This window comes from Etheostoma spectabile, chromosome 21 (assembly GCF_008692095.1).
Source record: "Etheostoma spectabile isolate EspeVRDwgs_2016 chromosome 21, UIUC_Espe_1.0, whole genome shotgun sequence".
In the NCBI taxonomy this organism is placed as follows: domain Eukaryota; kingdom Metazoa; phylum Chordata; class Actinopteri; order Perciformes; family Percidae; genus Etheostoma; species Etheostoma spectabile.
The window spans coordinates 8405471-8419551 of NC_045753.1; the positions used below are offsets into that span (position 1 = coordinate 8405471).

General features: G+C 41.3%; 1 protein-coding gene across 3 annotated transcripts in view; it reads right to left on the reverse strand.

Moving 5' to 3' along the window:
* shisa9a (shisa family member 9a) overlaps positions 1–14081 on the reverse strand; it is a 62724-nt gene that overhangs the window by 11118 nt on the left and 37525 nt on the right. For all 3 annotated transcript variants that reach the window (XM_032501516.1, XM_032501517.1, XM_032501515.1), the window contains exon 3: positions 5649–5882. In XM_032501516.1, coding sequence (XP_032357407.1) covers positions 5649–5882 — 234 coding nt within the window. The remainder of the gene's footprint in view (positions 1–5648; positions 5883–14081) is intronic.

Below are 14081 nucleotides of genomic sequence, written 5' to 3' on the forward strand. Positions count from 1 at the left end.
GTAGGAGGGAAAGCCACCGACACACCGCTAGACCGCCCCTGGGGATCAAACCTGCTTTGGCGACAGGTGAATCAATCCGATGGCGGTCGACTCAACGGTGCACATATCCAGCGGCGTACGTGAGTGGAAATGGAAAACACCGCTGTGGGCTCTGCATGCCTCTGCCTGAGAAAGGCCAGCATCCAACAGAGACCAACACACATTGTACATCAGAAAATCAAGCACCGTGTCTCTGAAGTCCCTGAGTGTCAAGAACACAAGGATCTAATTAGGATTTTTTTATTGCCAGTCGGGTCTAGTGTCTAGTCTTCAGAACCTTTATTTTTTATTTTTTACATTTTACAAATATATTTTAGCAAATTCAAAACATATTCCTGAGATGTTTTAGTATATACTGTATGTGGGTGGATCCCCCTGTCATAATGCTGCCACCCTACCCAGAAACATCCATTAGTCTGTGGTTTTTATTGTCTTATGATAAAGTAAAAGCTGTCTGTGAGGCTTCCTCACTCTGAAAGGTAAACGCTTTAACTTTGAATGGTTGTATTATTTTGCAGGAAAATTCTCTTAATATAAAGATCTTCAAAATTGACACAGGATGTGGGATGTTATCTGAGCCGGCTCTCCATAGGAGCTGTGGAAAAACAGTAATGTCAGGAAAATTATGGGCAATTTTTAGCACTGACGCAACGTCTGTGTCTAGGATCAATCTGTCTTGGCCTACCATGAAATATCTCAACAATTGCCAAGGACCTTTTGAACAGACATTAATAGTGTACAAATGATTAATCTTGCGGACTTTTGTGAACCCTTAACTTTTCTTTTAATGCCCCCCAGTTTTTTAGCCTGGCGAACTACTGGATGGATTGCCATGTATTTTGGTACCACCGTGTCCAGGCAATGTGAGGACTTTGGCAATCCACTGATTTTATGCTTGGTGCTTATTAGCAAACGTGGCACCCTAACAAACCAAACTAAGATGGTGAACATGGAAGACGTTATAGCTTCTAAACATGAGCATGTTGTCATGATATTACTTGCCCATGTTGTACCAAATCATTGAACAAAAAAGGCTGAAACTTTCTCCCTCGTTTCATTTTGGAAACTCATTTGCATGTGAAGAGGATTATAGGAGATTAAATGGCGGCTGTAGTGTGAGGATATATGTTTATAATCTACATGTTCTCAAAAAACTTTATATTTTTATTAATTTCACACAGATAAGGATCTTTTGCTATTTGAGTCCTGCATACAAAACTGTGCAATATATACTACCGCAGCAGGTTAGTGTATGTGGAAGCCTAAAGTCAATGAAAGCGGCTTGCGGCTTGTTGGGTGATGGTTCCATTCCCTTCAGTACTTAAACCCTCACCCAGTAGCCATCAGCAGCAGCCTGGCTGGACAGGGCAGCTTCCAGTTTCAGATAATGAAGACAAAACTTTACTGAAAGACTAAGTGGAACATGTCATGTTCAGGGATAATGGCAGTTGTTAGATTAAGCGTGTGCATTAAACGTGGGCCATAATTGGTTATTTGTACCATTTAAGACTACATCCTCCTCTGCAAGGTCTGCGTCCAGGGACCTTTTAGTAGTTGTTTTTTTGCCTTGGCTGCAGTCAGAATCTGATAACGTGACCTTATGTAGACTCACAGGGAGACAGTGGGGATGGCTATTTATTGACAGAAGTGTGGCTTATCACCTGGATGGTAGACCATAGGGAAAGTGGCAGAGGCAATTAAAGAAAAGCAACAATGCAAAAGGCGGTTGGAGGGAGTGTTAGGGAAATGGTGTTGATCTTAGAGTCAGCTCTATTTCTCAAGGGGTCAATCAGCAGCGAGAACACCAGACTGGATACCAGACGAGAAATAGAGAAAATTTGTTGTTGCTTAAGATCAGCGAAGTTCACACAAAGGTGGCTTCTGAAAGAGCCACTGCTGGCATTTTGGTTTTGTTTGTTGTAATTTAGTCTTTCTCTCTCTCTTACTTTGCACACACACACACACACACACACACACACACACACACACACACACACACACACACACACACACACACACACACACACACACACACACACACACACACACACACACACACACACACACACACACTGTTCCCATAATTGGACTGGCAACTTGCGTCCTGAAATTCCAGGCTCCTATGGTGTATATCTCTGGACAGGTTTCCAATCATTTCATAGGAGCCTTTTTGAATACCACTTGTAGAATGGAAATCTGTCATTCAAGTGTGAGCCTGAGGAAAGGGAAAGAGGGGGGGGGCACCTTCAATTACAGAAATAGAATCAGATATGAGCGCTTTAAGGGAGGATCGAGATTAACGGCCCAATGATCCTTTAAGGAGCTATACAGAGCATGATGGATTGAAGGGGAAAGGGGGAGGGATTGATTGTGAGGGGGGAGACAAAAGAAGCACAAAGACAAGGTGAGGGGAAAACGCAGAGTTGAGGGCAGGCGGTGGATGGTAAAGGTGTCGAAATGAAAGAAGAGAAGATGGGAAATAGAGAGCGGTGGGAGGGAAGGAGCAGGAGAAAAGTCGAGAGGAAATGAAGGGGATAGTGAGGGAGAGAGAAAAATGTGCCAAGACGTTGAAGGTTAGAAGAGCTAACGGGAGGAAAATGGTCCAGGAGAAGCGATGAAGAGAAGATGAGGGCCATTTTAGATATAGAGAAGCAGAAAGGAAGGTGTGGGTTTGAAAGGAGGAAGGAAGAGGATGAAGGAAAGAAAATTGTCAGACGTGCTTAAAGGTTTGAATGTACCAAGTTGAACCACACTGGTACAGTAGCACATTTGACCCCATTAATTTGTAATCCTGTACACTTTACATTACTCCCAACAATTGAAAGCCTACCACAGCTTTTTAGATTGATTTCATGCCCTCCAGGCTGTTCTCTTTAAGAAAGTCAGTACGTTATAAATATCAACTTGCAGGGAGTTTTTCAGGTTTCAGAGGCATTCTTTGGACAGCTATTTGGACAGCGTATTCAGAATAAGTCTTTCAGCAGAATCCAGTGTTTCAAAGGACTGTTACTATATTGGGCCCTATCTTGCACCCGGCGCAGCGCAAAGCCCGACGCAAATGTCTTTACTAGTTTAAGACCGACGCAGTTATCAATTTCCCATCCAGCGCCCACGTCGTTTAAACAGCAAATGCACCTGCGCTTATCAAATCTCTCCCTCCTGCTTAACAAATCCACCATCACAATAGCAATGTGCCCAAGGTACAAACGCGCCTGGCTTTTAAAGGGAATGGGAGATGACGCTCTGATTGGTTTATTGCATGTTACGCCCAAAACACACCTATAATTGATTAAGACACTAAGTACAGCCGTTTTGAACCATGCGCCTGGCGCACTGACCCTTTTTTCCGCCGTGAAACTAGCAAAAATTGGATTTGTACATGCCCTGAACGCACCCTCAGATCAATAAATAGGGCCATTAGAGTACATTTTTAATCTGTAATACTTGACAAATTCCAGTAAATTTGCTCGAATTAGCCCTTTCCTTGTACCTTTATTTCCCATCAACCTGCCTCATTTCCCCCCCCCCCCCCCCCCCCCCCCCTACAGTAAGAGATTTCCCAATCCCCTGAGCGGGCTCCGCATCCATCTGTTGGTTTATATGCGTGGTTGAGATGAAAGGAAATCTGTAGCCAAACATCAGCAAGTAAGGTTTTTTTTAGTTGGGCAAAAAAAATTGGGTCTGCGTCCCTTCCTCAAATTGCAGCTGCACTGCATTCTGGTCTATTGAAGCTCCTGTCAGTGGAGAAATTTGCATTCTCTGCTATAATGGATTCATTCTCTCTTGGTGGAATATTGGTGCAAAATATCGACTAAAGAACGAATCCCTTTGTTCTCTGATCCTCGTGGTCCGACACCAAGACGTCTTCCGTTGGCATTTCATAGAACGGAACAATTTTCTGAAATCAAACACAGCTGTAGCTGAAAATATCTGTTGTGTGATGTCTATATTTGGCCTGTTATCTGGGAATGAACAAAAATACACCACCAAACAATGTGCCAACAGATGCCAGGGTCCAGGATGACAGTGTTAAACACCATTTTGCAGGGTGGCTTTTTTTCTTTAAGCTCATGATCTGTCCACTTATCACTTATTATTCCTCTGCTTCTTTGTTATCAATTTCCCTGGCAGTTATTTAAACTGCTACTTTAATAACCCAACATCGTGTTGCTTCCAGGGCACAAAGCAGTGCTCATCATAATAAACAAGCATGATAATCTATTACTGTAACATGTCAGGGGATGAGTCATTGCCCTCCACATGCAGTGTGGTGAAGGGAATAACGTTTAGATTTACAACACAGAGAAAGTTCACACCTACATTTGTCATCTGAATGAAATATTCTACTTTCTGCTGCTTTGCATGCAGAGGAAGGCTTTTCAAAGACAATTCCTTTTGTAATAAATGCAGACAAATATCGTCTGCAGCTGTTTATACGGATATTGTGGCTGTATGATATCTGGCGTGAGTGGACTGAATTCGAGTCAGGGCAGGGTTGCTGTCTAGCATAAACACAACAGATTCACAAGCTAATCCCTTATTGAATTTAGGATATGAAATAGTGACGCCACTGCCATTGGCGTGTGGGTATGTTGAGGCGACTTCAAAACAGCTGAACTGGCAAATGAGCTCACTGAATCCGATGGCATGGATTAAGCTGTCAAACAGCTTGATGAGCAGGCTGAGTTCTGTTTTTACAGTGTGTCCAGTTAGGTAGTGGAATCAATAACACCTGTCAGATCTGCCTGCAGGACATTGCAACCCTGGGATGAAAAAAAATAATTCTTTGTGTTTGGATCACAAATCGTTCAGTAAACTATAATGGGGAAAAAAAACAAGTGATTAATAAAAGACTCGAGACACCACTGCCAAGTCAGGATGCATCAGACGGTGGTGACTCCGCTGACAAGAATAAGAGAAGCCCCAAGATTGATTGCGACGATGATGCACCGATGATGCACCTCATTGATGTATAATAAAACCTGCGTTCGAGGCAGAGCTCCATTCATTCCTATGACAGTTGCCCAATGGCGTAAGGAAGCCAAAATAAAAGTTAAACTTCCTTGTGTAAAACTACCCAGATGAACGCGGTGCCTCCGCGTTACAGGGCCCAAGAGCACTAGAGACTTCCGCCAGCTAGCGCTCCGCTAATTTACACGTGGATTAAAAAAATGTAATTGTAATTCGAGACTTTCCAAATGTTATCGGGCCAAATTGATCAAATTCTCATGGTTAAACAAGTCAATTTGCGGGGGGGTTGTGATGCTCTAAAAAGAATTCCCCTAATGATAATTTGTGTCGCCAGGTGAGCTCATTGGGTGGTGAAAAAAAAGTCTTTTTGGGGGGTCCATGGCATCACGTGAGAGACCCAGAAGTTGTAATTCCAATGTTTGGCCGCTATGTCAAATTGGCTTCAAAGCCTGGCACACTCCCTGGAGGCCTGATGCACCTTCCCCAAACGAGCCAGATGCAACGAGCAAAATCAATCTTTTTTTTTTAATTCATAACCAATAGCCCAACGTGAAGGACACTGCCTACCTCACAGTGTAAAACTGTTTTCAGTTTGTCTTCACATTTAAAGATAATGAAATCCCTTTACAGACACTCACCCACGGCCTTCAGGGAGGCGTACTTGTTGAGATCCTTGTTTTGCTGTTGTTGTTGTTGCTGCTGCTGTTGCTGATGATGCTGTTGCTGTTGCTGATGCTGCTGCTGATGCTGCTGCTGCTGCTGATGCTGTTGCTGTTGTTCGTAGACATGAGCCAGCTGGCTGAGGGCAGGGTAAGGGTGCTGCTGGCCCATGTTGGAGCCCGGCCCCATGCTGTTGTTCATCTGACCGCCCTCTGTGGGCAAAGACACATGACAGGACAAGGTGAGAATCAGGTTTAGGATCACAGTTTGGAGCTCCACTTCCAAGCAGTGCTGGAATTCAACTTAAGGACATTCCCTCAAGTACTGTATTTAAGTACAAATTTAAGGTAGTTGTACTTGACTTGAGTCTTTTGTTTTCGTGCCACTTTCTACTTCTACTCCACTACATTTCAGAGGGAAATATTGTACTTTTTACTCCACTGCATTAATCTGGCGGCTTTAGTTACGAGTTACTTTACAAATTAAAATGTTTGCAGACAAAACACATGTAGTTTATAACTTACTACCCAACAATATATAGGCCCACAAGTACAGCTGAAATGATTTGCCAATTAAACGCTTTCTAGTTCCAGTTTCTAAAATGTGAGGACTTTTCTGCATTGAGTACTTTTACTGTTAATACTTGAAGTACATTTTCCTGATTATATATACATACTTTTATTTAAGTAACATTTTCAATGCAGGACTTTTACAGTGCCGTATTGGTATTTTAACTTAAGTAAAGGATCTAAATACTTCCACCATGGTTACAAGCATCCACTTATATAACCCCCCCCCCCTTTTAATACAGCATGATATGCTGATGGGCTCTTGCCATCATTCTACAGCTGGAGCCTTTTTACCATATATGTCACGCTGCCTAAACACATTTGGACAGAATCCCGATATACATATATGTGTGTGTGTGTGTGTGTGTGTGTGTGTGTGTCTGTGTGTGTGTGTACAATGAACAGATGCATCTACTGTCTAGTGCATGAGGTTTTACCAGTATTCTAATACTGACACAGAGAGAGTGTGTGTGTGGGTGCGTGTGTATAAAGTGAGAGAGGGAGAGGACAGAGAAATTTCAATATGTTGCTGAGCTGACATGTTTTTATGAACATAAATGAATTGAACTGCAACAAACAAAGCTTTAGTTCTCTCCATTTGAATTGTTTTATAGATAAATCCCAATTCCTGGCGTCAGGTAGTGTTTTCCACAGATGTGCCATAAAATAAGCTTGACTTTAAAAAATGTCATTGCTTGAGTTTTGATGCACTCTTAATTGCAACTGCGGTGTTCAGGTTGCTGACGCAATGTATATTTTGTTTTTTCTTCTTACCTTTAGTTGAGCTACTCAATAATATTTTTCCATGTTTCCTATATAGTGTTGGGAGTAACGTAATATACCCGCTACAATCTCAGTAACAAAAGTTACAACGCATTTCAACGCGTCATTTAGTGGTGTCTTGTTAAAGAATTCACCAACACCGCGAAACAAGCTGGGAGTATTGTTTCTTGTTGCTGCATCCGATGGTTGAGATGGCTGCGGAGACAGATGCATTTGCGAGATGGACATCATTGTCAGGAGTTATTACGCTGCGTTGAAGCGAGCTGTCCCGTTGTTCCACCGAAAGCTGTGACCCATCAGGAACTGGGACCGCGGAGGGCGCTGTTGCACGTCGTCTGCCCGTGCGTGGTAGACAGCGCAGGACGAAGAAGAGCGTCTACACGCGTAAACATTAACACATCCCATTCACGGGTGTAAGCTGTATGATTTTGTTATTTTTTCCTAATGTGAAGGAGTAAACCGCCAGGATCCATATTAACCAGCTCAGGCATTGTGACATATGTTCAATCTGAAAGTTAAAAAAAAAATACTGTATGTTAAGGTATATTTTCTCTAAAATGAAAAATAACGGAGTCAAACTTCTGAATATTTTTTGGGGTGGTTATTTCATCCCTTCACACTAATCTGGACACATATTTTTTTTTATTTTGAGTCATCACAGAACCAGTACTTCAGATGTCACCATATCTGACTGCTTAATCAAGGAGTCAGCAGTTACCTGAGCAGTTACAGAGGGGTCAGACATTCGGACGGCTGTTACTAGTCATATATGGTGACCTCTGTACTGGCTCGGTGATGACTCAAAATAAAAAAAACAATGTGTCCGGAGTAATGACAAGGGCTGAAATGTTGAATACTTTAATGAAACTGTAAGTTACTTTTAATTGAGAATTATCATTTTCTCCTACTTGCCTATTGTACGTTTTACTTCTCTATTTTAATAGCTTTAGTCACTTTGCATATTCATATTGATTATACAAAAAATAATGAATAATCTATGATGTATTAAAGTGGGTAAAGAGGAGACTTTATTGATCCAGTGGTGAAATTCACAAGATCGCCGCCAAGTCAAACTTCTGCTGTGATTTTGGTGAAAGTAACTCAAAAGTAATGCAAAGGTAGTGTTAATCGTTCCAATTCAGAGACAGTGATATTGTAATATAACTACACTCTCAAATGACAGTTGTCAGTTGACAACTTGTAATCCATAATGTATTAAATTTTGGAAGTAACTTGCCAAACGTTGTTCCTTTACTCTATCTATTAATATGTGAAGGAGTTTTGTCTTAAAAAGGAATTCACTCTTTTTGACACCTGCCACCATATCAAATACAATCTCCCTGTTGCAAAACTGACTAATGCATTCCCCTTATTTAAAAAAAGCAACAATTCAATTTTAAAAAGGTGTGTTAAATGTATTAGTGTACTCTTCAACATCTTTGCAACACATAAAGTTAGAAATAATCCGGTGCCTCTATTTCACATCAAATCATCAGTATAACACATACTGAAGATTTACAAGAAATTCCGGAAGCTTTACAGTATGTTCTGATTGTGATTAGGAGCCAATCAGTCCTCCAAAGCTCCAGCACATTCTTAAAATAGCCCTCTTAGCCATGGCCATGTTTGATCAGTGAATGGGTCAGCCTGTCGCACCTACATCTGCACCTCCTCCGGAGGTTTCAGGAAACCAGACGGCATGGGTACAAATGGATAAGAAGGGCAGCGCCGGCAGCTCGGCTGAGTTATACAAGAGCGGTGGGGAAGTGTAGCAGTCTGACTTTAAAGCTTAATGTCGTAATATGTGAGGGAACTCAGAGGACACTATCTTCAGCATTGTTCTCTCGCTGCGCTGAGTCCGACAGATAATTGCAAATTCCTGTTCATGAAGGCGAAGGTATAGCCTTGCTAAGTGAATACATTCTTTTAAAAGCCCCAAACTTCCACTTGATAATTTCAGACATAAGAACAACTTAAGAAACGGAGAGTGAGAGGAAGGAACGACAGGGAGAAAAGTGAAACGGAGAGAAACGGGAGAGGGGATGAGAATGCTTAAAGAAACTAAGATGGTAAAAAGAAAGTTAGAAAAATGGCTGCCAGAGAAACATAGGAGCACAGAGGGAGGTAAACAAAGTCCATCAGGGCGTAAGCACAACAATATAAGCGAGTATCCGGAAAGCGTTCCTCTTATGGGGAGATTCTGAGGCTAACAAGCCATCACCTTCCATTAGCATTCCATTGACTCCCATTCATTTTGGCATCACTTTGACAGTGAATAACTTTACATCTAAAGCGTTTAAAGACTATTTTTCCATTGTTTCTAAAGAAACATGACAATGTATAAAAGGCTCCATTACATTGTATCTCACGTTATGGCTCCATAGCAGGCGTTTTTGTAAAAAATAGGCAAACGATTGTGTCATAACTGACTTTCTGTTGCACAGTAGATAAACTACCAGTTAGAAGAAGCTCGCAGGCAATCGGGGGGACGGGGATGTGGAGGCATACAGTCAAGGGAGAAGCCCATAGAGAGTCCATGAAAGCATCAGAACTAAATATTTCAGCAATGTTTTGATGGATTAGAAATACGACATTGGGAATGATTGAGATTTCTCTTGGCACAGCGACCAGAAGACTTACAACTTTCAGACAGGTTGCTCATGTCACATCTACGTCGTCATGCTCAGTTTGAGGCTCAGCCCTCACCGGAAAAGTGCTTCTAATTGACTTCACTGGTCTCCGTCGAAGTCTACGACTTCGCTGTGTCCATTTCTTTTACTGTCTATGATGTAAACGGACAGTAAAAGGTAGACAATCTCAACAGTGTTACAGACTCTTCTTCCCCTCCTTCTCCTTTCAGCCCACTCATAAGTGCTCATACAGCCTTTTGTTCACTATTGAGCCACGAGGTGAGCTCAAAAGCCTTAACCCTGCCCAGTCCAACTGTCAAGCAAAGCATGTTGTGGTGTTACTAATTAATTACTTAGCCCTGGCACTGACTCAAACCACACACAGAAACCTCCACAAGGTAGAGAGATAGTATTCCCCAGTATGATGAAACATCCCATGGTGCTTCATGAAAAGGAAAAGAAAGGGGTGGAGTTCATGTAGACATCTGGCTTACTAAAGGTAGACGTGGATTCAGGTAAATGGAAACAGAAGTCACTGATTCACCTTCTTTTTCATGCATCTATTAGAGTCTCTGCAAAAAACATTTCCTTCAGTTGTGATGAAAGCCAGTCCTCTGCTTTTTTTTTCATAGGTGGCTAAAATGGCTGGAACAAGGTCACCAATTTTATCATTTCATAATGGACTTCGCCTGGTTCTAGAGCACAATTGTAAAATGTAAAATCATATCAAAGCACTTGTCCACCTACTTGTTTGCAGGCACTCTGCCATGGACTGGCTCGCAGTGAATCATGAACAATCATGTATTTATACTAAATTGTGATTTTATGCAAATGATTAATGTTGATAATAAATAAGAATCTGTTGAGATAATATAAAAAATGTCATTAGAGAGACAATGAACACAATGTATTAAACTGGACTCATGTCTGCTCTGCCAAGTTGGCAGGCTGTCGGCTGTTGTGGATGTGACCAGTTCACTGAGCCACAGATAAACATCTGGTAACTGTGGTGGATTTTAGCTTAAAGCAATAACTGGACACTTTGGGTAATCTACATTTTCGGCCTTCATTTTGACAGGACAGCTGAAAAGAGCAGAGAGAGAGAGGGGAATGACATGCAAACCTATATATATACCGGCTATGGGCAACCTCTCTACCAACTGAGCCATCCGGGCACCCCACACTTTGCCCTTCTTTGGTGCAGAGTGAGATGAGAGGATTAATAGCACTCGCAAGTGCATTAAATATGTAGCTGGAGCCAGCAGCAGACTAGCTTAGGTTAGCACAAAGAATGGAAACAGGGGAAACAACCCTTGGCTTTTTTGAGTCTTCCGGGTCTGTGCTTTCTGAGTTTTTGAGTTGTTGCATCCAGGGAATGACTGGGACGGCACTGTATCGGTAGCCTGGTCCTATCAGACTCTAGTACATTTCATTTGTACAGAGAGTCTGGCCACTCTCCCTCGACAAGTGTTAACTTCCTTGAAGGCTCTGTTGAAGATTAAAACTATTGGATCGGCCCGGAGCCACTCTGGATCGCAGACATTGGCCCATTTCTGACATCACAACCGTACGGAAGTTCTGATGGCTCATTTTAAGGCAACGCTTTGGGAAATGGACTGCGTGCATTTCTCTGTGGATTGAGCATTTGATACTTTAACAGTATTTATATAGCACCTTGATTTGCTTTAGAACCAACAAAAGACATGTAGGAACAATAACAAATGCAAAACTGAAATTCTATACTGTAAATTGTTAATTTATTAAAATAATCTAATAATTACAATTATTACAGTAGTATAAAAACAAGTGCGCCAGTCCAGATTTTGCCCTTAAAACCACCGTTTTTATCCACCACTTGTTAACATTTTTGACTTTGCGTCATTTATTTTCAATAGCAAGCAAAGTTTTAAAGAACCAAATTCAAAAGCAAATCAACACCTCAGAAAGGGTTAAAGTAAATACTGTGATATATTCAAGAAAGTGTAGCAGTGCTGTTAGGGTTACAACAGATGTGCTTGGACACATTTTCTGAAATTCACATACATAAATTTAAATATATGCTAATTGTCCCATAAGAGGAATTATTTGCCAATGTATATCTATTGCTCATGCATTAGATTCACGACATAGATTAATGCAGTGTACTGCTGCTCCCTGTCCACAATCTTTTCTCCTGCAGTCATCTTTGCTTACAAAGTGCTGTAATTATTTCATGTTTATAGACACACTGTGTTAGCTCTCAGTAGACAAGGACGAGTGGATGGAGATTAGAGCCAAAATACATATAATTACCGACTTCTCCTCATGCAATCTTAAAACTCTTCTGCTACTATTGGTCCAGGATCTCTTTGTCAAAACCTCTCATCCATGCGTTTTGATCTGATTGAAAGGTTCGCACACAGAGCCAAAAACAAACGCAGCAACCCGATGACATCATCACCTTATGAACCCATTTGCCAGGATGACTGACACGTGTCACCAGGATGCCCATCTGGATGATGACAAGGATGCAGTGGGAGTCTGCTGGTGTGGTCACAGTGTGTCACCGAGAGGAACCAAAACACACTCCTTCTCTAAGGTCACCGCAGCCTTTTAACTCTCTTCAGAGACCGATTTAATTCCTTCTTTTGGAAGATTTCTCCCAAGATTAGGGCTGCAGTAAACTACAAAGAAAGAAAACTAAATTGGATACAGTTGAGAATCAGTTTGACAAGCGGCGGCAGGTACAAGCCCATTGTGTTCGGGTCAAACAAAATGGACAAAATTTAGATGCCACAACAATGCTTCTCTAGGGACGGGGGTGGGTGGGGGGGGGGATATCGATTCAGCACTATCATGGTATTTTCCGTGGCAATACTGTATAGATACACGGATGCCAAGTGTCAATCTTTTATTAAAGAAACTGCACATGGGAATGTAACTTTTTGCTACTCAAACTCAATTGCTTTTACAGACCACTAGATCTTTTTAGATGAAATAGATGTTGCTAAAAAGTTTTCCTTTGGGGACATCCTTTGACGTTGTGAAAAAAAAAAATTGCTACATATCGCAGAATGTTTTGTATTGGGACATAAGTATTTTAATTATATTGTATTGTGGGGGCTCTGGTGATTCCGTCCCTATTCTCTTGATCATAATATACATTTAAGATGAAATTTCAGCCACGGAACGCCTTCCTAAGATACTGGCTCTTGTTATGGTTTTACTGAACATTTCAACAAAGCTTTAACAATGTAACTGGCAGCTGGATTCAATAAATCTGAAGCAGCCCGAAAGGCCAGGTCAGACCTCATTAAAAAAGCCAATGTACTGAATTAAGAAATCCCAGAAATGGAATTAATTTTAAGAGAAAATTGCTCAGCACAGCTCAATGGAACCCTCCACCAAAGTCTAATCACCTCAGTTATTTGGTATTTTGTCAGCCAAGTTGTACTGGATCGATGACAGCTGAACACAGTTACTGAGTCTGAGATCACGAGGTCAACAAAATCAATAGGTTTAGTCCTGATTGTACAGAAAATATTGTGTTCATGACAAAAGCCAGATGATATGTTCACAGAGGGGGTTGGTGGTGCTACAAGACAGAGCCAGAATGCACTCGTTCTTGGAGGAACATGTTCAAACTGGGGGAGCTAATCCTTAATATTGAATTCCTTCATTCATTTGTCTGATTAGTATAAAGACTTTTCAATTGAAAAGGCCCTTTAAAAATCCTAATACAATTTTAATAATATGCTCTTTCAAAGTAGATGACTGACAATAGATGCTTGGGATTCTTAGAAGTTGAAGTCCAATCCTTGAACTGAGGGGATTTGGAAAACACTGGTCTGCGCTTTCCGAAGTAGCCATTCTGGGTGCTATTAAAAATATTTATAGTTGACTGCTGATGTATTTCTGTAAGAGGGCTTTTATATTAAAGACTTTATGTATGTTCCCTTTATGTACAAAAACAAACAGGCCTTTGTCACTTTTAAATAATGTAACCATCACTGCCCATATACTTCATTGCATCCTTTATGTTGGCAAGGATGTTAAGCAATCCATCTATTAGAGCAATGTTTCCCAAACTTAGGGTCGGGACCCAAAATGGGTCGCAGACCCGTTTTATTGGGTCAGTAAAATGCATATCAATGTTATGTGAATGTTTTTTGCTACACTGGTCTGCTCAACTCAGATGCTGGCGGGGGGGGGGTTCTCTCTCTCTCTCTCTCTTATCCTAGGAGGGGATAAGAAAATGAGTTGAGAAAGGGGTGAGACACAGAAAGGAGAATAGAGACCTTTTCTGTTTTTGTTTACTTTTATAATGGAATAAATATACTTCATATACATTTAAATTCATGGTTTGTTCCGTCGTTTTTCCACAGTTTAAAAATGTAGATGTTACAATGACTCATGGTGTATTTTTGTAAATTTGGGTCCCGGGGAGACA